At 48.0% G+C, this 27263-nt stretch overlaps 5 protein-coding genes across 5 annotated transcripts; 2 read left to right on the top strand and 3 right to left on the bottom strand.

Moving 5' to 3' along the window:
• Positions 1-84: 84 nt before the first annotated feature.
• On the bottom strand, positions 85-6170 carry N7511_011283 (putative DEAD/DEAH box helicase; the record flags this gene model as incomplete). Its single annotated transcript, XM_057133660.1, has 4 exons — positions 85-3292; positions 3386-5340; positions 5397-6063; positions 6145-6170. The coding sequence occupies 4 exons, from the start codon at positions 6168-6170 to the stop codon at positions 85-87; spliced, it is 5856 nt and encodes a 1951-aa protein (XP_056978617.1).
• Positions 6171-7743: 1573 nt separating this feature from the next.
• On the top strand, positions 7744-8103 carry N7511_011282 (Zinc knuckle domain containing protein; the record flags this gene model as incomplete). Its single annotated transcript, XM_057133659.1, has 1 exon — positions 7744-8103. The coding sequence occupies one exon, from the start codon at positions 7744-7746 to the stop codon at positions 8101-8103; it is 360 nt and encodes a 119-aa protein (XP_056978616.1).
• A 433-nt stretch (positions 8104-8536) lies between these two features.
• N7511_011281 (uncharacterized protein) lies at positions 8537-9555 on the bottom strand (the record flags this gene model as incomplete). The annotated part of the gene is made up of 2 exons (XM_057133658.1): positions 8537-9388; positions 9427-9555. The coding sequence occupies 2 exons, from the start codon at positions 9553-9555 to the stop codon at positions 8537-8539; spliced, it is 981 nt and encodes a 326-aa protein (XP_056978615.1).
• Positions 9556-13447: 3892 nt separating this feature from the next.
• N7511_011280 (uncharacterized protein) lies at positions 13448-14005 on the bottom strand (the record flags this gene model as incomplete). Its single annotated transcript, XM_057133657.1, has 1 exon — positions 13448-14005. The coding sequence occupies one exon, from the start codon at positions 14003-14005 to the stop codon at positions 13448-13450; it is 558 nt and encodes a 185-aa protein (XP_056978614.1).
• Positions 14006-17404: 3399 nt separating this feature from the next.
• On the top strand, positions 17405-27130 carry N7511_011279 (uncharacterized protein; the record flags this gene model as incomplete). Its single annotated transcript, XM_057133656.1, has 4 exons — positions 17405-17757; positions 17847-25552; positions 25610-26385; positions 26462-27130. The coding sequence occupies 4 exons, from the start codon at positions 17405-17407 to the stop codon at positions 27128-27130; spliced, it is 9504 nt and encodes a 3167-aa protein (XP_056978613.1).
• Between the last annotated feature and the right edge of the window lie 133 nt (positions 27131-27263).

The raw sequence follows: 27263 nt of genomic DNA, 5'->3' as shown, positions 1-27263 counted from the left end.
GATTCTACAAGATGGTATTGGTTACTCTCACACTTCTCATGGACAGACTGATTCCCCATACAGCAATGATGTATCCAAAGCCGTCTATGCCCACATGGCCCTGAACTTCGCGTTGAACTCGTTCTGTAGCACCTTGAAAGCCTTCAACACTAACAGAATACGATCATCCGCGTCTTTTTCAGTAGCGGAATTGACCTGCCTGCCGGCAGGCTCTGTAGGTCCTTCACCCATGCCTTGTGTCGCCCGGTCTTTTCTCCTATCTGCCTTCTCTTTCTCCTTTGCTTCCCTGGCCAGCTTCAAGACATCATCTAGACCTTTCGGGGCATCTTCGTTGCCGTCCTTGGTTTCTCCGGCCCCATCATCCAAATCGTCATCCCAATTCTCCGCCACTCTCATATTCTCAGCATTCGAGTGCGTTGGGGCTACAGGACGAGTCAAGTCATTTCTAGACTGCTGATACCTGGATTTATGTGTGGACGTTGCCGCTCCAATGTCTTCCTCGTTGACACACGCCTCGCTGAGTGTGCCGTCCATCTCCCTCTCGTAAGCTTCGCCTCCACCCATCACATCCAACATGTCAAGTTCAGTGCCAGGTGCCAGTTTCAGGAAGTTTTCCAAACTCGCCACGATCGTCGCAAGTATGAGCGAGAAATCATTGAGCACGAACCAGATGTCGCCCTTACGGACACCGTTTTCTCGTTCCAATGCACGGACGTTGCCATGCTTGAAGAAGTCGTACAGATAGGCATTGAGAGGTGCACCTTCGTTTGGGTACACGCCCACGTATGGAACGACGGCTTCTTCAAGCCACACTCCGCTGCGAATGGTTTGACAGAGCTCCGAGATTTGGCTCCAATTGTCCCCATGCCCTGACAACGCGTGAAATGGAGAAGTAATGCGTATCCTTCGTGTGGAAGCAGACGGCAGGATACCCAGTTCCGTTGATGACTTGTTGCCTCCACATTTGGTATTCGTGAATGGAAGAATGCGGTCGGGTTCAGTGATGTGCTGCTCAATAAAAGTGGCGACATAGGCCTTGTACACATCGAGCGTCTTCTCGTCGTGCTTCCGTAGAATGCTTACCGCACTCTTCGGCATAGTGGGCAGGACAACAATAGAAGTCGATTTTCTGGTCGTGCCTAGGTCCTGTTCGAGAATGGCCTGACGAACATACTGCCGGCCGAACAAGTGACACATAACAAGCATCAGCGATAGCAGCGTAGTTTGGGGCTTGTGATTAATTTGCGCGCAAAGGCCGTGAAAGTAGCCGGCGTTGAGCAATGCGTGGAATGCAAAACTCGAGTTCTCCGTGTAGTACAAGTGACTGACACATCCTGCAAAATTCAAGGGTGCTCCATTGCGGTCCAGAAGGTCGTTACGTCGAAGGTACTCCAATGAGAATCGCAGGTGGTGGAGTACGGTATCCTTCATTTCGGGCCCGCCCAGATAGATCCGCGGGCAGGACAGAATGGAATTGATCGCTTTGACAGCATAAGGCGCATTCTTCGACTCATGCAAAAGGGTACACAACCGGAGTACCAGACTGGTGGTGATTGGGAAATGGCCGTTTAGATGTGGAAGTCTCGAACTAATCAGACGGCACACCTTGGCATGGGGGATACCTTGGAAAATGACATTTCCGAGCATGTCAAATCCTCGACGACCGGCTCTACCAGCAGCTTGGCGGTAATTAAGCGCGGTCAGAAAGATTGAATCGCCAGAGAAGACCACCGTTTTGCACGGCATGTTGATACCCAGAGCCAGTGTCCCAGTGGCTATGACAACGCGCAGGTACCCCTTGCGGAAGAGCATCTCACAAACTTGACGGTATTTGCGATTCATACCGGCATGGTGGACGCCGATCCCTCGTCGCAGCGCCGTAATCAGCCATTCGGCCACTTCACGTCGGCGAAGCTGCACCGCATATTCCCCAAAGGTGGAAGCGGACAGTTTTTTGACGTTGGCCACATGAAAGCCATCCACGGGGGCATCGGGGTTGAATGACTCAAACTGACTTGCCTCTGCCGAAGCGGCTTCACGCAGGCGTTCTGCGCGAGACATGTCGTTGCCATCCGCGGCACCCTTTTTGGGAGCCTTAGGCATACGCTTCCTAGCGAGCTTTTCTTGATCTCTTTTCCATTCCTCCCACTTTGCCAACTTCCTCTTCCAAACCGGACTCAATGCCTTCCAGCTCTCTTCGGCAGTCACGAGATCGTCGAGGAGTCTTCGGCAGATGCGTTCGCACATGCTCCGGTCGTAGTTGAAGAATAACGCAGGCAGTGCGTTCTGATCGTGCAATGAGCAAACCAGGGGAAGTGTGGTGCTGAGAAGATTGTCGAAATCAATTGAAACTGGTGCGCCCACAGTACGTGGTTCCTTGGAAAATGTGACTAGTTTGGGCTTTACACATTCTGTGGATTCCGTCAATTCATTTAAGACCAGGTTCAACGGCGACGCATTGTTTATGATCCATTCTGTCAGCAGGGCCTTGAGTTTTGTTTCCCACCGCACCACGTCTGCCTTGTGAACAATCTTAGGGAGGCAACGAGTTGGATCCAGCGATCTGTCCACAGGGAACTCTGGGGTCTCGTGTTTTTTCATAGCCTTCCAAAGCATCAGACAATCCCGCGATTCAAAACTCAGGTCGTCTGGCATGCCTCTTGAGCGGTCCACAAGACTGGCAACTGGGTGAATGAAAGCCAAGCCAGGAACGTCTTCGAGACCCAGAGGAGACATTCGCTGAGGTTCCGACAACCCACTGAAGGAGAACTGCTCCGGCGGATGATAGATATACTTGCGGAGGTCCGAGTATCGTTGCCGATGCTCGATCATCTTCAAGTCGACACCATTTGCCTTCTGCGTTAGGCTTAACCAGTTGAAGAACTCTTGAGGATTGCCCACGGTAGCAGAAAGGGCGATGATGGGACTCGGTGACATCAGTAGAAGCTGCTCCCACACAACGCCGTCCTCCGCCTGTCCGATGCAGTGGATCTCGTCAAAGATGATTCTCCTCACTCTGGATGACCAAGAATTGGCATTGGCCGGCGCAAGTAGCATGATCTGGAGAATGTGCGGCACCGTAATGAGCACCTGGCAACCAACAGGGCTGTTGATGCGGTAATCGCGCGTATGTATAGCCCACACTGACCTGCCGCTGAACTTACTCGGATACGACTTTGAGAATCGCGCTTGAACCTCTGCGGCGATCTGGTTTACCAGGGCCTTTGTCGGTGCCACATAGACAAGAACCCCGTCGTTATCGTCTTCCAGAATCTGTTTCATGGCGTAGAAGCTTTACGTGGATGTTAGTCTCTCATGGTGTTCGTCGTGTTCGCTAGCAACACGACATACCAGGTCGATCAAGGAGATTTTGAGAGCGACTTACGAGATAAAGGTCTTTCCCGCGCTAGTCGGGGCAACCACAAACACGCTCTTCTTGGCGTCAATCTGGTCCAAGACATCTCGTTGCCACTTGTCAGGTTCAAAATCATGGATACGACTGTCCGGCGCCGAGTCCATATCGCGATCCATGAAGGGGCCAGTGTATGTCAGCTGGAATTCAAGCGCTGACAGTGAGGTGCTGAGATCCGATTTCTTCAACGTAAGCCCGGAAAACTCAAACGACAACTTCTGGTCGCTCCGGACTTCGAGATCCACATCCGGCAAACCAAGTGTGTTGGTGACACCAGTTACACAGGTTGCTACGTCTACCGTGATTGAATTTTGCAGTTTCGATATCTGCCAGACGACTTCCCAGATCAACGCTAGGATCGTTATCCGGAAATGCCTTTCCTGATTCTCGGTATTGGTCAAGAGTATACGAACTAACGTGTCGAGTTGATAGGTTAGAATTTCGGCTTCCACGGGACCTCGTTTGTCTTTTGGCATGCTGGAAAAATACTGCTTTGCCTTGAAATAGCGACTGACGAGGTCATTTTCTTTGTCGAACCCCTCCCTCTTAAGTTTCCACTGCTTGATTTGTTTTTCGTGCGCCTCCCTACGCTTCTCTTGAGTGAAAGAGGCAGCTGCATCCCGCACCGATGGCTTCGTTAACTTTCGGGCCTTTTTCTTTGTCGACTGATGTGGTAATGTTGTGCTGTCGCTGGGGTTTTCAATGTTCGTGCTCACTTTCTCTCGGTCTTTAGCGGAGGCCACGAACACACTTTGTGGTTCAAGTATGCCACCAGTCACGTTTGTCAAGCTAGCAGCATAATCCCTCATTTCAGTCATAAAGAAGTCGTTCCGTCGCAGAGCAAGGACTTTTTGCCGTGCAGTCATCGTAAAGCCAGCTTTGTGATCGACGGGTCGCCGAGAGTTGTGCCAATGGCTTAGCTCCTCGAATGTCTTTGATGCCCTCGCGGCGGCAAACTCTCCGGCGGACTCGTCAATGGACAGGTAGACAGGCTGCAAATGAGCGTCAAACACAGGATTGCTGAATGGTAAAACGCGAATATCTACGTTGGACCTCTCCTCGTTGCAACTCTCTTGCAACTCTTTGGCCTGGCGAGCTTTCCTCCCTGCTTTTGACTTGTCCGCAAATCCTCCTTTTCCTTTTTGAGGCCCCTCATCCGGGACAGGAGCCTGGGAGATTACGCTAAAGTCGCAGAGATCCTTGAGTGCCAGGCATAGATCCTCAAAGTCAGACCAGACAGATGAGCCATTCTTGTGGAATTCATCCCAATGATCTATCTGTGACCACAAGACCAGGAATAATCTTCCGTCGAGAAGATCGTATAAATCGCATGCGGCTTTGATAGATGTCATTGCGTCTTGCCAGACTAGTGATGTCAATATGCCAAGGCAACTTTCTGCGAAGTGGTCCAAGAAGTTCTGTCCTCCAACGGTAGGCACTTGGGGAATTGAGCGGTCTGAAAGTCTACAATCACGCAGAAATATCATGTGCAAAAGCATCGCGCGTGCTGCTCCGAGCTCATGCTCGGCGATGCTGCCCGACTCAACCATCGTGATAAGGGTGGCAACGATCAAATACTCCCGCTGTGTGAATTCGGGGCGGATGGTCCCCAGAGTGGCCAAAACACTTTTCAGGAGCTGTGAATCAATCGTTCCTGTTTCCGACAGTTCCCCGGAATTTTCATAAATAGTGCCTGGAATATCCGCAAACATGCGAAAACCATACTTCTGCTCCTGAAACGGCGCTGCGCCGGGATCGACGACACACAGTTGCGTGTCATCCTCTTGTCCTGGTAAATAATCATGACCAAAGCCGTCTTTGTCACTGTTGCCAGGGTGTTCAGTCTCTACGGCATCATCGTCCTGCTGTGTGTTCAAACGACACTTTTCAGTGTTTCTTGTAGGTCGTTCCAGGATCATTGAGATGACCTGCTAAGTGTCAGCCTAGGAGACATTCATTGTCACCAACACAAAGATAACATCACCTTGGTGTCCTTGAATCTCAAGCTGTTGATCAGTGCGATATTGTACCCGTGGTTCATGAACCAGTAGATCATTCTCCGCAGGTCAATCCGGTACTGTACCTTGGGGAGAGAGTTATCGACGGCTTGCTCCTTATGTGTTTTCTCAGCATCCGCCGCATCAGACTCTTCGAATGGGGTATCTGACTCGTTGTAGCTATCCACCGTAACCTTGGTGGCCGAAGATTCAGGAAATGCTCCGTCATGACACATGAAGAAGTACGCTCCAGACCTTAGCAAATATGAGCGGAAATCAGAGGACTTGTAGCTGGAGAATTCCTTGATCCACTCTACAGAGCCCGCGGCAGGAATATTCTCTCTGAGATGCCGGATAATCGCCTCTCGGGCAAGGAGGTACCTGTAGCGAAGTCTGCCCAATACCCCAACAGGCACGCATAGGTGGGTATTTTCTGCAAAAAACACAATATGAAAGACGCAGTTCCGTTTTTGGAGCTTGTGCAGAAGAGTCTCCACAAAATATGTCGCGTGCAAGTCTTGGAAACCGGGCGAAAAGTCGAGTTTCCTATCAGAAAACGACTGCAGCAGGAGAGAGTCGCCATCGATGATGAAGAGCTCATCACCCGCGTAATCCCCGACGAGGTCAACCGTGCGCGAATACAGTGTATTGTACCTATGGAGAAGTTAGACATAGGGCATGGTCTGACGTCAAGAACGAGTACACGGCACTGCTGCTTTCCCGAGTGTGACCTACCATACCAGTAGCTTTTGAGGCGTCATTACGTCGCGATGCCATACAGGACGCATGAAGAAGCACAGCCAACAAGATCTAGCCTGATGACACGATGCTAAAGATGATAAGGCTTTGGGGAGAGGGAGGCGAGGAGAGAGGTAATTATGTGAATAGCACACACCAGAAATGGTAGCTCTAGGTGATTGAGAATTTATGGAGTCTGCGTGTTACGGGGCGCCGCGCCCTCGCAAAAGAGTAAGACAAGGCTAACGGGGTCGTGCAGGCCTTCTTTTGCTTATAAGTTGTACTGAACGGTAATATTTTATGAATGCAAAGCAGCATCCACCATGAGCGGATTTTCCTTTCGTTATATAACTCTAAACCATAGCCATATAAGCCTTGAATGTTTTCACCTGGAGTATTGCGACCACGTCGATATATCAGCCCCGACCTGCAGTCTCGCACGACGTGTTCAAAGTTGGGGCTGCAGCGCCTAGATACCAGAACCCTGTCGAATTAAATCGCTCCGCGTGTGGCTACAATTCAGGCGCTTCATGCGGGCACCAGGTCGACCAATCACTTGAGCCGGTGTGACGTGTTATTGTGACGCCACGCGCTACTACAGAGGGCTTCATTGGTGCGCCGGGTAGCTAGACCAGTCATATGTGCAAGCCGTGGAAAGCACGAAAGAACATGGATTTATAAAAGATGTCTAGAGTCATAGTTGTGAACGGTTACAGAACTGCAGGAGAACAAATATACCAGATTCGAGGTGCGTAATCTCAAGCATGCGAGCACGTACCTAATAACATTTAGGTATTGTAGTGGGAAATCACGAGATTTGTATGATTACTGCCTCAGGCAGTGATATCCTCGAGGAAGGGTTATGGGCAATCTACGACTGTAGAGAAAGATAGACAGTTACAAGAATGCCACTCATTTCCTGATTCAAGATTTATGATCATTATGCTCCTTGATATAGCATCTGATTATGCCTGATAGGCATCATCTGTCTAGAGCTCACAGACCTGACTTGTTGTTGGGTTTTCTTGCCACCATTTGTCGACCTGTCTGTTTTGACCAGACTGCCATCGAGCATATCCCATTTCAAATTGGCGTCCCCGGGAAGGCTCACGATCGCAAGGTGTCTGACAACTGGCAGAGCCTACAGCAGCAAAAGTGGCGATAGCATTTGACCCTGAGAAGCAAGCGTGGAAGAGAGACAGGTCACATCTGTTCCTTGTGTTATCAGCTGAGTTGTTGGCAAAGATAGCCTGAGTTGGGCTTGCTAACATGCAGGAAACACGGGAACTCACCCAGTTATATCGCGATCTGATATCCAGCTCGTGCATTGGCAGTGCGGATTCGCTGCTGATGTTGCTACAGGCGAGACCGGCAGCGCTGCGTATGATGGCAGAGAAGAGATTTCCAGGCATGAGCTGGCTATGGCGTATGACCATGCAGCAAATGCTGACTCACGCTATCTTGAGTTATAAGTTAAAAGAAAGGAAGGAAGAATGCTTAAGAAGAGGAAGAGACAAAAAAGCCCTTGACCAGCTTTCTCGACAACCCCCGCCAGCGTTGATTTCAGCCGAAAAACAGTCTCCGCTTTCACCAACAATGGACTTCGCCGAGGAGCGTGACCGCGGAAGGAGTCAAAATGAAGGACTGGCATCGTTCTCTGAGTATAGGGAGCCTGCCAGGGAGAGATCTGAGTCAGTTAGAACGACAGGCAGGCGTAGCGCTCTGCACCCTGAGCCGACAGTGCCAGTTCAGTCAGGTATAGCCGTTGCGCCAGTTGCGCAACTCGCGTCTATCCAGCAGCAGCAGATGCCGTATTTCTCCCCTCTGCTTACTCCAGGGACGTTAGGAGCGCCGTACTTTGACGGGTCTGACGCTACCCTGTTCCTGGAGAAGTTACAGGAGACATGTCGTCGCTGTGGGCTGCGCTCAGAGACTGAGATGCTAGAGATCTTGTAACCCCGTTCTACGTAGAAATCTACTAATCCTTTTTAATATACAGATATATTAGCTTATATTGTTGAAGATATCTTTTATCCGATCGGAAAGTACCACTATTCAACATAGATAGAGGCGCGCCGGGGGGGGGGGGGGGGGGGGGGGGGGTTTGCCTGGGATTACACTTGCCTTGCTCCGCTGTGGATCTCAAGAGTATCTCGCAACCGTACCGTTGCTATGCTAAGCCTACTCCTATTGTCAATTAGTATGCACTACAGATAGTAATTTTTGGATACCTGATTCCCGCCAGGTATTATAGGAAAGAGAAACAGAGGAATAAAGCAGGATAAAATGACTTTGAAAATCTGGTGAACCTGAGCTTTCTAATAACTGAAATGTGCTGAGATCTTATTCGCATGGGCATCGGGAAGTTGTTGTCATCCCTGCTGTAGTCTCACAACGACGCAGGCAAGAGAGTGGACACGAACGAGCGAACTTTAGCCTTAAACTGTACCCAGTCGGAAAACTTATAATGCGTACCTCGCTCAGCAGAAATGGTCTCAAACCCGACTGCTTGGCGCTGGCAACGACGGTACGCCGTGAGGCTATCCAGGAAAGCTGCCATTGTAGCGTCGACTTCTCTTGCAGCCACGAGGAGGTTTTCCTGGCACTCCCGGTCACGCTGATCCTTCCATTCCGCACAAGGCCGGTAGAGTTTTTCTATTATGCTGTGGAGAGTTTCATCAAGACCTGAACGTATCTCTGGATCTGCCGTGCGTTCAATATACATAGGATGAAACCCTTGAACAACATGAATGATGCGCTCATTCACAGACAGTTGGGCCACTTCTCGACGTCGTGCACCGCCAACCGAGGAGCAAAGGAGCGCAGCAACTGGGTGTTCCACAATACCCCAACGAGGGTGGGATGTTTTGGTCGCACACTGACACGAGACCATCACTGGTGGTTTAAACCGGTGGAGAAAACTGACAGTCAGGTTGAACACCTCGCTGGATAATCGCAACTTCTCAGCATCTTCCATAGAATTCATATCCCGATCCGTCAACAGAGGAAACGTATCAATGATGATGATATCCCTCAAAGTGAAGCCCCAGGGCTCCAAAGCTTGTTCAAGCCATGTCAATGTGGGTGAGTTCTCAATCATCTCGTTCCACGGAAGATAGTCCCAGCCACTTGGGTTGAGCAGCAGAATAGCCGGAAAGTTCAATATCCCGCAAAGCAAAGTAATGTAGTTTGATAGGCCTTCTCCATTCCAGCCTTCCCTTTCCCAGATGTGTCTTGCCTCCTGGAAAAATGGGTCATCTGGTGATATTCGGGATATACGGCGGCCGCTTTGTATGTTTGGGAGAAGAAGTCATGTATGAGAGTTTCCAGTTGGTTCCGCTCGCCTCTGAGCGAAAGGGCGGAAAGTGCCTCCAAGGTGACATCGAGTGACTGTGTCGAGGGATTCATCTTAGGTCTTAGAGGAATGGCAAGTCTGATTTTGAAACAGAAAAGGGGATTGGGAGGAAGGTAGAAGGTAGAAGAGCAGGCGTATTTGATAAAGAAAAGACATATATTCCTATAGCTATATAATTAGGCTTCCGCACTAAAGACGGCCTGATATAAAATATCGATCGATAAGAACTTAGTGGTTTCAGAGCTGTTGGAATCTCTAAAAGGATGTTTGCAGCCTTGTCCATTTCTTTGTCCAAACAAGTTCGGCAAGATTGTCGAAGTTGAGAGCGGTAATGAATAGATCTCTCGAGTGGTTAGAGCTGTTCCCGGGGGTTCGGAAGGCCCTCAGCATTGCAGGCGATGGCCGATTGAAACCGATATGGGGCAGTGGTCTAGTTGGGGGCTAACGTGGAGCACCATTCCAGATTGGAATGTCGCTAAGCCATTATGGGCTCTGAGCACGAGTGTTCAGAGCTAAACCTACTATCGTAAGAGTTGCACCTGGTTTTTCACGAACTGTCCCTTGTCGACAGAGGGACTTCCTTCTCGTATGCGCCGCTAGGGATGTTATGAATTTTCATCATCCGCAATTCACTTTCGGTATCTGGTAATGAATAAGATATATATAGCCATCTGAGGATATTCTTTTCTGGTCTCTCCACCAATCGCATAATGAGTTCTGATCTTCCATATCCCTTGCATCAATCCGAGCATTATATCGATGAGAAATTCCGCTTTCGATAGCTAAATTTAGCAGCAGTGAATGGAATGGCCTAGCACCCTTTTCAGCCTACTGTCATATTCCCTGGTGGTGGACCTCTGATGGCCTTGCTGCCACGCTCTGCGAGTGAGGATGGAGGGACTTTAGTTGGGTGTGAGTGGGAACTGGGAACGTGATTGCCAGACTTACATTTTGGGTCGGAAGAATGCGATAACGTAACAGACCCCCAAGCTGCGCAGACCCCCAAGCTGCGCAGACCCCCAAGCTGCGCAGACCCCCAAGCTGCGCAGACCCCCAAGCTGCGCACCCCACCCAACTTGATTATTTTAAATGGATTTTTCTCAACCAAAACGCCTTTAAATTGAATAAACTAAATGCGAGATGTAGTGGGACATGACCTCCTATTATGACCCTGAATTCCACATTCGGAACATCTTGGTACTGCCCTCGTACGTGACTGAGAAAGGGCTAAACCCTGATTTACCTCATTAGATCCTTGCGGTAAATCAGGTTGTACTAGCTGCGTTATCAAGGTTGATACCTCTCTAACTGTAAGGCCTTCCTCGCGATGTATTTGCCTTGTAGATCTAGCATTTTTGCGCCTTTTTTTCTCGTTTTCAGCGCGTAAATCGCTTACTTCTTTCTCGAGAATAGCAGCTGAATGCATTGTGATTTGACAGGCTTTTAAAACCTGATTTATCGCTGAATTTAGTGGACTTGGTGGGATTTTTGAACGCTGTTTTAACAAGGCTTTTATCGAGGAAGCTTGTTTTTGTAATTGAATATAATTGGAGGGCGTTTTTGGCTCCCACTCGCTACCCCGGCTGGAGGGGGGGGGGTCCGGCGTACGCGTGAGAATATTGACTTTCGAGAGTACCCGAGATGGGTTAAAAGGGAGTAAACCGGCGGCGGAGAAGCTATTTTTGATATTCTCCGATTTAAAGGCCTCAATTCGCGCGGCTTGGTAGGCATCGAGGAAATCAAGTTTATCAATATGACTGATTTTAGCCCGCATTTTCGATGCGATAATCCGACCGTACGCGGCTTTTAACACCGCAAAACAGCCAATATCGAGAGGCTGTAAAAGATGAGATGAATGCGGAGGCATACAAATTGCGATGATTTTGTTCTCCTCGCAAGTTTTGTCGAATTGTGGTGTCAAATGACTGCCGTGGCCATCAAGTATCAAGAGTCTATACTTCCCCTTCGTACGAGACGTAGTAGACGGAGTGAAGAGCTTTTCAAGCCATCGAAGTCCAATTTGATCAGAGGTCCATCCATTAGAACTTATCTCGATCCTCCAGTCATTTGGAAGGTTATCGAACCAAGATTCGATAAAAACTTTGCCTTTAAAAATCACGCATGGAGGAAGCGCCCACCCCGTTGAACTTATACACTCGATTGTAGTTACCCACGCGCGATTTCCAGGCTGTAAAAGTGATCGCCGACCGTATAATTCCTTTCTCGTTATAACCTTCATAGTCGAGATTATACAAATTGCAAATCCCGTCTCGTCAAAGTTATAGATATCGTCAAAATCAATCCCGTGTGTTAGGATTTTTTTTTGAACGAGAGAAAACCACTCAGATAATAGCTTCGGGTCCTCGCATTTAGCTCGCCGATAATCGTAGCGTCTCGAGAATCGAGTAGATAGTAGGGGATGCCGTTTAACGAATTTTTTAACCCAATTTTCGCCGACCGTAGGTGGGGGTATAGATCCACGCGCCGCCAGTAGTATATCTGCCATTTCTCGTACAGTTGACGGGCGGGGAGCTGCTCCACGAGAATCCATAGAGATAATCCATTTTTGAAGCGATTCCTCTTCAATTTCAGTCAATTTCAGCTTTTCTGCGCGAGATATCGCGTGATTTTGAACCCCATGGAGGCGGTTACGGAGGGTCGATTCAGGTACGTCAAAACAGCGCGCTGCTCCACGTACAGAGGAAAAATCTTGCTTTCGAATAGCTTCAATTGCTAATGAAAGCCTACCCTCTTGCTCAGTACGATTTTGAGAGGATTGAGTACGAATTGGTGACATGGTGGGTGGTTAAAGAGAAGAGGTTTGATTAATTGACGCGTTTTTGGGTGGGGTGCGCAGCTTGGGGGTCTGCGCAGCTTGGGGGTCTGCGCAGCTTGGGGGTCTGTTACGTTATACACCGAAATTTTACGATTCCGGTCATTTCGGTGCAGATTGACGTTTATAGACCGCTGTTATGTGCTTGGCAGATAAGCAACGGTTAGGCCCTTGGATCCTCAGCTCTTCTATAAAGCATGGAATTTATGGCTCGCGCAATCCAAAGAAGTAAGATACCGGTAAGAAATTCTTACAGCTAATATGGTGAGTTCGCAACTGGTCGACATGACGTTCAGGGTCCTCTGGTGCTGTACAGACCAATGGCTGTTTTGCCCAAGATGCACTACCAATAGTATTTGAAATTCACCGGCTACCTCTCATGGTATGGCTATTGGAATGTTCTCGTGGAGGAGGAGTATTGTTGATCTGTGTACTGTGGCGCCCGTTATCGTCTTCCACATTGCAAACAGAGAGATGCTCATTAAACCCTAATCACATGATTACATCGTATACTACTACACAACTGGGTTCGGTGTAAGAAATGTATTGAGATTCTAGTGGTGATGTCATCGAATAATTTGGTCCTACTTAGAGTGAAACAATGTCATATTGATCGCCTTCGTACACCATTAGTGGCCTCTGTGGATGCTGACTATACAGTAGAGTATGATCCTAACCATACGCGAAACTGAACGGTCTTGGATTTTCAGCGTACCTTTTTGCTGGCTTGTAAAACACATCTGATGAACCTCTTAACCGCCAGAGACCATATGTCTGTCTCATTATATTTGTTCAATTCGTTTTCTAGATCTTCCAACGGGAGATAGAGCAGTCACTTCATGGGCACATATGTGCGAGTGCTTTTGAACCTACTTTACTCTTAATCGTCGTCGTGGTCAAATATGACGAGTACTACTTTGATGAGTCCACCCGAGACTCTGAAGTAGAACCACGGCGATATTGTATAGATTTCTATCAACTACCAGCGATGACACAGAGTAAAATAGAAAAAATAGAGAAAGGGAATTCTCCTTTGTTCAATTTTATATCAAAACAAACTTCCTTCAACGACTCAAGGTAATGTGGATCATGGAGCTCAAGATTGTATCTCTTCAGCGTCGCGGTAACAGTTTTTTCTTACCAAGCTCAATCTGAAGTTTCATCGTATAATTGACGGCAACGAGCTTCTTCATAATCGAAATAGTGATATCTGGTGAGTTTTGCATGACTTCCATGCTTTCATCATGGGTGAGAAATCGGTGGGCATCTGATGAAATTGACTTGGTTATGGCGTCGCGAAGCAGAATCTCTTGTGGTGGAATGGTGGTCCAGATTTTTTCAATAATCAAGGGCGACTTGCTCGCATTTTCGTCGATCCACTTAATAACTCGAGATCTTGCAAGGTCTTTCAGAGGCGAAATGTCGAATTTGTCAGCCGCTATAAACACCCCAAGGTTGTTCCATATAGCTGCATTAGGCTCTATATCATGATCCAGAGCACAGTTTCGACTTTTGACTTGCGCTTCGCTGGTGTCTTGGTAGTCGTGATGGTAAAGAAAAGAGATAACACGTTGAATGGTTGCTAAATCATCGTCTGGAAGGTCAACTTCTGATAGAGACGCTTCCTTGTAATGAAATAAGCCAGATGCAGCAGCCGCGGTAAGAGTCATCTCACCTTAAACCCCCCTTTCAATGCAGCGTCAAAAAAAGATGACTGAGAACAGACGATTGCTCGATGAACTTGGAATATTTTTCCCTCGCATGATATCGTCATGTCTGAGTATTTACCTGAATCTAAAAGGCTTTGCAGCATCGCCTGAGGACTTGAGAATCCCATGATTGATGTAAATCAGTGAAGAACAGATTTAGCACAAGTTAAATTATGTGGTTGCATTTCCAGTGCCCGTTCGGAGATCTTTGAAATACTCGACGTCACCATTCATACTGTCGCGGGCGTAAAAAAGTAAGATTACAGAGGTATTTTTACAATTTCAGGTATTGTGTGTTCGAATTTTACCATTCCAAATGGTAACAAGATATGACCGTATCCGGTTTCCTAAGATTATATAATTAGGGTTTCAAAGCGCGTCTCTCTGGTTACAACATGGAAGGCTATGTCGGGCGCTACGGTAACTAGCATCTGTTAACACGTATCTCTCCGTGGCCCACAATTGCAGTCCCTTCCATGTCTTACTAAATAAACAAGGAAATGACAGATATTTCATAGCTGGTATGTAACTGGAGCTGAATTGAATGACATGAGTCCCGGTTTAGAATTCTGCGTATGATAAGGGGGCGTTGAGCTCCAATCCTGGATTTAGTCACGTCACACATTCTGAGGGCATGGGTATCGTCCATTGCGGTAAATAAACTGTAATAAAGCAACTGCGCTTAGATTAAGTTTAAAAGCAAAAATAGATTCTATACTTGAGGGCGGAGGAATGGTGCGGTCGCTGTGAAAAAGACGTTTGATGGTGACGAATCACATCTGCTCATCTTGTATTCCACCGTCAACCAGTGTTATAAATTCTGGCATACCTGCTATCAAAACCCCTGGCCAGGCATCGATATTACCATGCCCAACTACGAGCTCCAAAGTCTGCGCGACTCTGCAGTTATCACCATCATCGACATTTTCGGATTGACCTACTTTTCTCTCTTTATCCTCCAATTTCTTCTGTTCCATTTCCCATCCTCTCCAAATGCAATCATCAGTTCGCTCTCTGTCATCTCCTTTAGCGGCGGTGGTCTATTGTGGTATATATCAAGCCTAATTTACCGAACAATATCTGCGTTCCAGGGAGACGGTGCAGCCCACTGGCAATATCGTTGAATGATGACTGAAAGTTTCAACCCCCTAAGTGAACAACTTGTGGGACCCGTATATTTTCATTTTCGAGTATTTGTGGTCTAAAGTCTACCTCTTTTTTCCCCCAAACCTCTCGTGCTGCAGATACCTTTGGTCCCACCGTTACGTCACGTACCATATCAACGCGCCACCACATTTTATTTTGATACCCTTACTTGATCGCTCCATGTTTCCTCAAAAATCGACATTTGATATTACGAATTCATTCTTTGGGGCAATTTGTCTTAGACACTGTGGCCTGTACCATGGGAGGTGGAGTATCAATTCCAATTGCGCAGGGATGAGACCGTAGCCTCCTTGCCGTACAATTGGGAAAGAATGTGTACGTTTAACCCCAATTGATTCTAATCTAGCCTTTATTGACATGGTTTTTCATTCGTTAGTACTACAACCCAAGAAAGGTCACCCTCATGTATGCACGGGACGACAGAATGGACCAGAGACAATCAATGATTATCTTTACCATCCATTTTTCGACCTTCTCCGACGCTTCAGACACCTTCGCGTTCTGTGCTTTTTCCCAGCTACTGCATTTGTCAGAATATCACTTGATAAACCGTTTGTCAAATCTCGCAAATTATGTAACCTATAGAATGATTGATATCCAGAAAATTGAGAGCGGTCGCTGTCTATATGATACATCAACTACAGTTACATTGTGTGTTGGCTATCACTTAGTTATAAAATAGCGGGCAAGTCAGCATCAGTAAAGCTGGAAGACTTGCGTGGTATTCCGAGTCGAACGCGAATGCTTTGTAGAGTTGCGGTGAGACAAAAATACAATCAGTACAAGTGCACATGCGAATCAGTCTCAATGATTTCTACGCCCCAGAAACTTTGACAAATCGACAATACATGAAGGCTGTTTCTTATACAGGAATTATCATGATTTGTTCGATCCTGCCCTATTATGTCTTTGTCATATCGCTTCACTTTGTCTCCAGGAAGCACAGCGGCTCCCCTATTGGGAAACCATCAGGATGGTTTGCTCTGAGACACAAAGTAAATAGGCTGATTTGGCTAGGCTCAGGCGTTAGCGGCAATGGAGTTTGTACTGGTAAAACAGGGCTGCATAATCTGGGCTGTTTGTTTCCTGATTTAGAGTCAGTTGTAACGATTTCCTGAGGCAGTTCATTTGGTCTTCAACGCTCAAGAAGAATACAGTGCCAAAAGTGTTCGACTGCATAGAGGGCAATAATTTACGGTGCAATAATGGAATTTGTCAAGCCCGCTCCATTTCACGCTCAGCAGTACTTTCTTATTCCAGCAAATATCGGTAGAGACATGATCTGATTCACCTTTTACCAGCTATTTCTGAGCGGATCTTGGTAGATAAATCCGGAGCTGTTTTACACTATTCTTATCGACAGAAAAAAATATGCCATTGAAGTGACATGTACAACAATTGCGAGTTAATCTTTACCAATGTTTGTTAGCTTGGCGCATAAGTTGGTGTGTTGTTCCTGTACAATTGTCTGCCTTGCTTGGTGGCCTCCACTTCTGATTCGTCAAATGCACACATGCTTAGGGACTTCTCATTCTCACGCCGCGTATGAAACATATTTTGAGCCTGCTTTTTGGTACAAGGCTTTGTGTACTGTACTGAATGTGACGGCTTTTGTCCGACGCGACACTGGGTCGCTTAGGTGATTACCTACGTAAGCCTTTTATCTTTCAAATCTCCAACTCACCGTAAGTTATTACTGGAGTGAGTACATTTATCATCGGTGCCAGTCAGCTAAACAGGTAAGCTGGCCTCCATCTCGGTCCGTATCAAGATTATCTCATTAAAGTGCTAATATCTGTCTTTTGGCTGAGATGATTGGCATCATGAATTCGCCTTCCTGGTTTACTTGCAAAATGATTGTATACGTTCTTTGGGTCCTCGTTTTCAGGTTAGCACCACGACTATCAATTCGGCTGGTTGGGGAACAATATGGAAATTAGACTGCCACGCATGATTAGGTATCAAAACTGCAGCATATTTTAGCAAAATACACATTCTTGGACAAAACACATACAGCGCATGCAGATCAATACGCTTTATATCCAACCTAGCCCCCTCGTATATATGATATTCGGATTACTTTTGTTCGACTGCAGCCTATTACCCCAAACTTACGAAATAATCTTCAACCTTTCGCTCAAACTGTTAACGCTACGCTCATATTACACGGCAAGCTGACTTCTAAGAAAAGGCATGGAAACTACGACGATGGTTCTCGAACCTTCTATCTTAGACCTCACGTTCAATCATGTCGCTTTCCCCCCAAATCTACCTGGTCAGAGCGATGATAGCAAAACCGACGATGTCCAAAAATCCTTTGTGACACGAATGCTACACGCAGTTGCTGAAATCAGCGGGGACGATGACGATGACCCTCCAGTCTGGCTTAGTACGGAGAATATTTTGAAAACGTGCTTGCTGGTGAATCAGGGCGGATTTGTCAACAAGAAGTTGTTACTTGGAGTGTTACAAGGACTTGGTCCTGGTGATGCCAGCATGGTCTTTGTGGGCCAACAGAACGCATGCATGTTTATACGGAAGCCGATGTGAGCCCCCGCAATATGTTTCTTCTTCTATCTCTGTATGCAGGCCCTCAAAGATGGGATTATTGATTGACTTTGCGTTTCTTTTCCAGGGATGAGCACGGTGCAGTTGTGTTTGAAGCTTTCGAGACGTCACCAGCAGCCGGTCCAACCCTTGCGGCTAAGGGTGCTCTCCAATGGGATTTTCCAGGCATGGCAGTGGCTTTTCCAGCAAGCGAGTTCGAGTCAGTAACTTTCCAAGATAATCTGACGGCTTTGTTGGAACAGGCCAGTCTTGAACCGATAGATGAGTTTGCTGCCAAAACCCGCAAAGCAGGCGTTGATTTGGCCGAAGCCCGAGATACAGCGGATCCGGCCATCATTACACGGTTTCTGATGACCTTGTTGGACGCGAAAGGTGGCAAAATAAACGTACCCGTGCTGAAAAAGCGTGTGAGGGATGATGTATACTGGGATAATGGAGAATTGCCATGGCGACGAAGCCCGTTTTGGCTTGCTCTCCGTGTATGTGTCCAAAGGCTGTTGTTGTTACGGTTCGGTGCGCAGCATGGTCGTTTCCTTTACAAAACCCTCATGTGCGCTCTTATGGCACAACTCTTAGAGGAATGCCTCGGGAATATGAGCCCAGAGAGCTGTAATTTCTTGAAGACGAAGCTTTGTCGCCGTCTTGCAAAATTAGAGGCTGAGAAGCAACGCTGTTCCACAACAGCTTACAACACGTTCTTAACATCAGTAACAGCGGTCGAAACTCGCTGCCGCGAACTGATATCCTTGGCTAATAATTTGTTCGAGACAAATTGGCGCACGTTCAAGGCGGATATTCAAAGGAAGATACCGCACCTACCTTTGTCTGCCCAGGAGAAGGACCTACATTTCAGCCTGCCGAACAGTGCCCCATACCTCCAACAAATTCTTAGTGAATGTCCTGTACAGAGTATTCACGCTCTCAATCAAGAAACATGTGACTCAGAGCGTGGTGGGACTGCAACGGAGGCATATGAGGCCATGGTATCTCGGTATTCTTCGCTTACAGAGACCGAATCAACGATCATGTCCGAAATACGCGAGATGCCAACAATCAACGACCGCTCTAGGTTTACTTGCGTCAACCTAGCAAGACAAATTGACGACTATCTGATTTCTGCTGGGCCTTGCTATCACCGCGACCCAGAGCAGATGAGCGTGTTCATACTGACTTTATTTCAATTGTGGATGCAAATGGACCTATATGCAACCACAACGTACCCAATCTTGAAGGACTTCCACCCTTTGTTTGAGCCGAAGTTGCTCGATGTCTTGCTCCTTTCACAACTCAGTCAAATGGAACGTCTGCAGAAAATCCAAACATATCTTCACGATCGCTGTGCACAAGCCAAAGCGGGGGCCATGACGATTTTTGCTGATCCAGCTCCTGGCTGCTTCGCAGATCGATACTTTGAATTGGATGGAGCGGATGACATGCGAATTCTGCAGACACAGATTGAAGGCGATTCAATGAGGACCCGCAATGCGAAAGAAAAGGAATTAGAAGCAGTTAACGCACACTATGAGGCTTTTACCAAGCAAAAAGCGGAAATTCCGTGCACTGAACGATTAAATCCTGATGGGACACATGATATTAGGGGCTGCAAGCACTGTTACATTGTGCGTTGTCGCTGGCGCCTCAAGATTCAAGTTCATGAGGATTTTCTTCCTCCTGGTAATATGATCCCCCAGAGGCGAGCTGTTGTCTTTGAGCTGAGTACACCGCAAGAGTTCGCCGCCTACCGCAATGCTACTTGGAATTTGGTTGTGGCAATTTCACATATGAACTCTGCTTTTGCAGCTGCGCCACAAGTATTGTTAGCCGACTACGTGCAGCTCCAGCCTTATAACCAGCGCAAAAGTTTCGCGTCGCTCACTCTCGCGTCGCATACTAAGTCATTTCTTGGAACACACTACAAATCACAGAAACTACCAGCAAAACCGCAAAAAGTTCTTCTGCCTTCCGGATTAAAGTTCTCATACTATGATTCCAAAAGCGGTATCTGGCTCAAGGCGCTTCCACAGCATCTGAGTTTTGCCCATCATTTTGCCATTCATCTTCCTCCCTCGCATCCGTTTTCAGATCTATACGCATCCTCAGTATTTGCTGCTGATGGGCCCGGCCCATCATCGTACCAAGCAATAGCCAGCACTCCCCGGTGTCCCTCCGGCATCAGCAATCAGGAATTTATTGCGCATCAGAACCTCATGGGAGGGACACGGCGGCGGTGGCTCTGTATTCTCACTGAGCTGGGCTCCTCGAATTTGAACCTCAGTCTGCGGGATACAACTGTTCTCCTTCGGCGTCTTGCGCTCCAAGCCGGACCAAGCTCCGATGGCGATGTTCTGCGAGCGGTGCATACAGTCTTTCGAGACCCGCAATTCTGCTTTAGACTAATTGAGCAGGTCGAATATCATGTTCAGACTATTGCACCCAACTGGCGTGAAATTAGCTACATGGAGACCCTTGTCATCCTCGCAACCCGGCTGTGCGCTCTTGCTTGCCCAGAAGCAATCGCACGTGCCCGTGCGCTCCTGCTCAAGCTTCGGAATGTGGCTCTTACATGGGTAAGGCTCTTGCGAAGTGAAATGCGAGCAGCTAAAGAAGCGGATGTCGCAAATCAAGCAGCTCGGTATTGCTTCTTGTCTGCCTTGCTATGTCGTCAAACTTTCTCACCGGAAGCATGCAGTGTCAGGAAACTAGATGCTGAAAGCTTCCAAGGCTTTGTCGAAGCGACGCTCGCGATGCAAGAAGCCTTGGTGGTCGATATGAGCAAGTTTACGGATGAAACACGCAATTTGCTGGTTCGTGATATCAAAATAATTGCTACACTCCGCAATGAGCTTCGAGAGCTAGCAATGAAGTATGTCAGCCACGTGGGATTTGCGATAAATGCCACTTGGCCAGCACGAAGTGGGAGGCGGACATATATTGAATGGCAATTCTTACCAGCACCGCACTCCTGGTGGCTATATGCAACGGTTCCAGCGGCCGAGCAAACCATTTCTCAGGAGGTGCGTTACCACCTGCTTGAGGGCCATCTGCTTGTTAACGGGCAGGCTTTTGGTAAGCTCCCGGCTGACATACGGGATTCCGAGCTACTCAACGAACTTTTCGGCAACCAAAGGCTAGTAGCCTTTCCCTCAAACTTACCCGGAATGACCTATATGCTTGCAAATGAGAAAGAAGGACATCATGTGCACCTCGGGTACCGACAGCGCAAGCTGGTGATCCGGGCCTTGAAGCTGGACCGGGTACTAGAGCTTGTTCCTCGTCAGATATTTGGCAGTGGCCTTCAGATGGATCTGCCTAGTTCTTGGACCGAGAGGTGTGTTCACTGGATTGACATTGATTCCAAAATCCTGGAGATTCGCCGCCATCCACGGATCTGGAAAACGAGTAGTTCGACCTTAGACTTCACCAGTCGAAGAGCGCAACATCGACAAGCCTTTCTGGTTGACCCACATAGCAGACTATTCCAAACTGTGGCCCAAATTTTCCATCACTTTGAAGAACCCCATATGTTAACGGTCATACAACCTTTCCACGGAAGCTTATGCGTGGAGTTAAAGCGCATGGACCTCACATTCCATGTCAACCGGAAACGGCTCTTGCAGTGTCAACAATTATTCGCAGAGGTAGATCCAGACCAGGACCCAGGGACTGTCTACGGGCTCCAGAGCATGATTGTGCTTCGAAACGTATTCAACCGATTGCAAAGAAGTGTAATCACCACCATGGGTAACATACAGTACCAACGCCATGACATGCATGTGCTCGTATTTATCGAGAACACCGGATCCTATGCAAGATATTCAATCGATGACGTGCTTCGACGGCTGATAAGTCCACCGGAGCCTCGTCTTCTCTACCACAAAGCGCAATTACATGCTTTCACTTCCTGTTTCATTCAAGATCCCCTTACAGGTCGTACAGGAACCGAGGAGGCTCTCAGTTCTCTACAATCAGGGCTCTGTAAACCTTGGGCTCCTTTGAGTGCTGGAACTATCGATATACTTCTCAAGATCTCGAGTCTGACTCCCCGGAGAGAGTATTATCCAAAGACCCAAAAGCTTCAGCAATCTGCACACTGGGATCCCGACCTCACCATATCTATTCAACATGATTCCTACGAGCCGGTGGTAAGTGGCCTTATATTTAAGTCCGAACAGCTTGCGCTATTCCACTTTGATGCTGCCAATCCAAATGTGGGCCCTCGATCTGCAGAGTCTCATCTCCAGGAACGGTCCCGTTGGCGACGATCCCTTTTCGAGCGAAATGGGACTCCCAATACATCCCTTGATCCCCCACAGGATGCTCTGTACATTGCTCGGGATCGCTGGCGCATCTCTAAACGTACCTCCAACGTGCGCGAAATTGCATTTTTGCTGCACCGGCGACCATCGAAGCTCCGAACAACAGAAAATCTGATCAAAATATTACGAAATTCGCCTATCATCGGCGGATATACTAGCTCGCTATCAGGATCGCTACAAGAGTGCCTGAGCATTGATTTGGCTCTTGAATGGGGCAGCTTGGTCCAGCTGTGCCGGGAATGCCGAACGGACAACATTGCAAAGATTTTGTTCCAGCTAGGTCTAAGGGCATTCGGGAAAGGAGTCAACATGACAGTACTAAGAGCTATCGTGTCATTCGCTCTCTTCGACGATCTCCAAGTTCTTGCCTATCCTCCATTCTCCTCCTTTACCAACATTCGAGCGGGCGAAAAGCCGTCCGCGGATAATATTTTGATTCATATCATACCGTTCTGTAGGCCTTATCAAGGTTTGCGAGGGAAGAGATCAAGGATCATTTCCAAGAAAGCGCAAAAAGATGCAAAAGAGCAATATGATCTTGCGTGTACTCATGAGTGCCAGGAGTTTGCTAATCACCTTGTAAAGCAATGGCCGAGCTCTGCGCCTTCGCTTGATGGCTTTCATTTGACCTATATAGAACTCGAAAAGGCGATGGAGGCAATTTCATTGGAATGGATTCGGATGTACAAAAACTTGCAGTTGTCGGATCACATCAAAGAAGTTCAGGCAGTGCTCAACGACCATTGGGCACACGTGAATGACGTGGCACCTGAACACGTCCTCTCAGCCTATCAAGAACAGGATGATCAACCGATGCTGGACTTCGTAATACCCAATGCGAGTCAGCTGTTGCAGAAGCCCGGCTCTAGACTGATGCTACGTTATGATCTCAGCTCTCTCGAACGTTGGATGGATGGCAAGTTGGCCGTTCCGGCACAGATTCCACTAGAGCAGGAGACTTATACAACCCCCGAGGTTGCAGAGTTGGAGCACATCATATCGAGTTTTGTTTCTTCAAGTTGTCCAGTCAGATCTAGGTACGGCGGCGATATCAGAGAAAGCATCTCCGCTCTGAAGAGAGCGCAATCAAAGACTGTTGCGGCCGTGAAAATGCTTGATCTTGATTTTGTGGAAGAAGTCAAGTGGTATAATGGCGAAATCAAGAGGGCTCGTATGACTGTGGACCGCCACTTCTGTCAAATTACAGAATCACTGGCGCGCGATGAACTGGGCTATTCATGGTTGGAGGCCGGCAACCTTTGGCCTGTGCTGACGCCAACGTCTATTTTAGAGCAACTTCGGTCAACATCTCAGTGTGTCTTTGGCTCGGCCATGAAGAGCGCGCTACTCGACTACGGGATGGAGGTTGTGAAGCTGCAGCAATTGATTCGAATGAAGGAAGCCTTAGGGAAACGGGACAATGGAAAGCTTTGCCAAGAGTACACCAACTGGAGAGGTGGAAATTGGAGTCCCTCTACATACCCAGATTGGCTTCTATTAGAGATCGACTCTAACATGAAAATCCGTCCTGAACAAGTCATAGTGGCTCAAGAGATAATTGCGCCCCGTTCCGGCTCCAACTCGGTCCTTCAGATGAATATGGGCCAAGGTAAAACTTCAATGATCATACCGATGGTTGCCTGCTTATTGGCAGATACCCAAATGCTGACTAGAGTCATTGTTCCCCGGGCCCTGTTATCACAAACAGCGCAGGTCCTCCAGGCCCGGCTAGGAGGGATGCTGAGCAAAGAGATCACGCACGTTCCCTTTTCCCGGAGGACACCAACTTCACCAAGCCACGTCGAGGCATGTCGCAAGCTACATGAGGATATACTTCATGGGGCAGGCGTAATTCTGGAGATTCCTGAAAATATATTGTCCTTCCGCCTTAGTGGGCTCCAGCGACTTTCAGACTTCAAGTTCACTGAGGCTGCCCACATGATTGAGGCTCAGCGCTGGAAGGATCGGGTTTGTCGTGATATCCTTGATGAATGCGACGTCACCTTAGCAGTTAAAACCCAGTTGGTTTACCCAGGTGGCTCACAACTCGCATTGGATGGAAATCCAGATCGGTGGGAAGTAATCATGACAGTCCTGAACCTGGTAGCGCGGGAACTCCCAGGTTTGGCTCGAAATTTTCCCAGAAGCGTTGATATCGTGGAGCGAAAGAATGAAGGGTTCCCAATTGCCTATTTCCTCAAACTTGATGTTGAACTTGAGCTGGTTCGGAAGCTAGTCGAAATAACTTGTAGCGGGCAGACGTGGATACTCCCATCTCATGTCTGTCCGCGCCAAACTCGCGAAAACCTGCGCTCTATCATATCCTGCCAAGATGTTGAAGCACAGACAGTCAAATCCTTTTTCGAAGATATACCGGACAATCCCAAGGTTCGAAAGATTGTGTATCTGCTACGAGGGCTATTTGCCCACGGCATTCTTCTTCTCGCCCTGAAGAAAAGATGGAATGTTCAATATGGACTTCACCCGGACCGCTATCCAATAGCGGTTCCATTTCATGCCAAAGGGGTGCCTTCAGACCAAGCTGAATGGGGTCACCCAGATGTTTCAATACTATTGACTTGCCTCGCTTTCTACCACCAGGGTCTAAGCGAGGGCCAACTTCGACAGAGCCTGCAGGCTGTGTTGAGCTCCGATGATCCTGCTATGGAGTATGATCGGTGGATACAGTCCTCGGTCACTCTACCTGATCGTCTGCGCCATTGGAATCTTATCAACATGGATGATAAAGAGCAATTAAGTGAAATCTGGCGCCATTTACGCTGGATTACCACGGTCATAAACCACTACCTCAGGCGTTTCGTTTTCCCAGCACATGCACAGCAATTCCAAGTCAAGCTTCAAGCATCCGGATGGGATGTTCCACTCTTCCAGACCCGCTCCATCTCGTCAAAACTGGGACAGTTCAAAGGTCCCGGTCTCACCACTGGGTTTAGCGGTACAAATGATAACCGCCGGCTACTTCCCCTCACAATGCAACAGCATGACCTCCCTGCACTATTGCATACCAATGCCGAGGTTCTCACCTACTTCTTGCATGCGAGAAATCGGCAGTATATCCAAGCAATCGACCTGGCCGGCAAGCGTTTGTCGGAAGTGGGACTTTTGCGCCGTCTCAAAGACAACAAAATCCGCGTTCTTCTTGACGCCGGTGCGTTCATACTCGAAATGGACAATCAAACCCTGGTCCGTACATGGCTGCAGGAAGACGACCAGGCGCAGGCCGCGGTGTATTTTGGGGCAGACAACAAACCATGGGTACAATACCAGACCGGCAAGACAATTCCTCTTCTTGCGACCCCCTTCGCCGATAATATGAAGAACTGTCTAGTGTATTTAGATGAGGCTCATACTCGGGGTACCGATCTCAAGTTACCACAAGACGCGAGGGGCGCTTTGACGCTTGGTCTGAACCAGACAAAGGATCATACCGTCCAAGGTATCATCTGCATCTAATGATTGCTCATCTAACATACATGACTGACTCCTTGTGCAGCTGCGATGAGATTGCGACAATTGAGCACAACCCAGTCTGTCACGTTTGTTGCTCCGTCAGAGGTCCACCAGAGTATCCAGGACGTTTGCGACAAGAGAGTAGGAGAAGACCTGAATTCGGCTGATGTTATAAATTGGCTTCTTGATCAGACTTGTGTCACCAACAGACAGTTACATTCCCTGTATCTTTGGCAGGGTAATGACTTTTGTTACCGAATGCAGGCCGCTGCGACCTTTAACGACTTCCTCTCGAATATCGATCACCGGAAAGCATATTTGAAGTACTTGCAGCAGCCAGAGCAGCGAACCTTGGAGCAGCTGTATGGACCCCGTATATTGAGAGGTGATGAGATCGCATCTCAATTGGAGGGCAATCTTCAACTTTTTGGTAAGCTCAGAAGGTTTGTGGACATCCTTGAGGAAAAGTACCATCCATCCACTTCAGACAGGGAGTCTGTGCTACCTTTTGCATTGGAAGAAGTAGAGCAACAACGCGAGGTTGCCAATGAGGTTGAGCAGGAACGAGAGCTTCAGCGACCAAGTTTTGTTCATGCTCTAGAGTTTCCAGGATTGCATCAGGTGATCCAAGATTTCGTTGAAACCGGCTTCCTCGGTGGCGACGACGTCTGTCCGCAAGCTTGCACTGTCATAACATCAACTCGGCTCTGGAAGAAACAGATGATTGAAACCTTTTCATTGATATCCCACGTCTTCTTATCGCCTGAATTTGCTAGGACTGTTCGACTGGGTACTGAACATGAGTCTGATAATTTTATTGTAAGCTCTGGGCCCACTGCAAGCATCTGATAGCAGCAGAGGCTTCGTCGCTTTTTACTAACATTACACTCTTCAGCGTCCTGTGAACTGGGTTCTTTTAAGCATGCGTGCGGATGTCGCCCTGGTCATTATACCAGAAGAAGCAGAGTTGGTCATTCCTATATTACGCGAACAGGCAGACCCGCCTACGCACCTGCTCCTATATGCGGCGCCCTTCACGAAACGGATGCTCCATTTCAACCGCCTAGACTACTATTCACTTCCTCTTCTACCTATCAAATGGAGTCCACCGTCCTGGCTCCCATTCGAACTTGGGATTTTAGCCGGGAGGTTTTATTTGGCATTTGCGGAATGCCAAGATTTTCAGCATCGAATCCATGCTAGCTCTGGCCGCACAAGTGAAAGTGACCGACTCCCGAAAAGCACTTCAATCGAGGTGGAAAGTATTTTATCCTTCCTACAGGAGTGGCTGAACTTACGTCGCCCGGGGCAAGATATTTCCCATACGCCAATGGGATACATCTGCCAGGGTCTCACACTCCGCAGTGACCATCCCTTCTTCGCAAGCCCTGCGGAGGCCGAAATAAGTGCTATTGTGAATGGCGATATGGTTTATGCGCCTTGTCCCCTGTACGACGATGAAGAACCAGACAGTGTAAGCGATGGAGAAGTCACAATTGTGGACCAAATGGTGGAGGAAAAGAATGAATCAGGCAATGACGACGATGAAGAGATATGCATCTAAGGCTGAGAATTTCTTGATACCAATAAGATCCTGAATATCACTAGTCATGGAATTAATCAAGATTGGTTGGTAATCGACTTCGTTGAAATAAACTGGGGATGGCAAACAAACTTCATCAGACTAGACCTCTTGT

The sequence above is a fragment of the Penicillium nucicola genome (genome assembly GCF_028828085.1).
Source record: "Penicillium nucicola strain IBT 29836 chromosome Unknown utg000013l, whole genome shotgun sequence".
Taxonomy (NCBI): Eukaryota; Fungi; Ascomycota; class Eurotiomycetes; order Eurotiales; family Aspergillaceae; genus Penicillium; species Penicillium nucicola.
The sequence above is the reverse complement of the archived record's forward strand: the minus strand, read 5'-3'. Positions and strand labels throughout refer to the sequence as shown.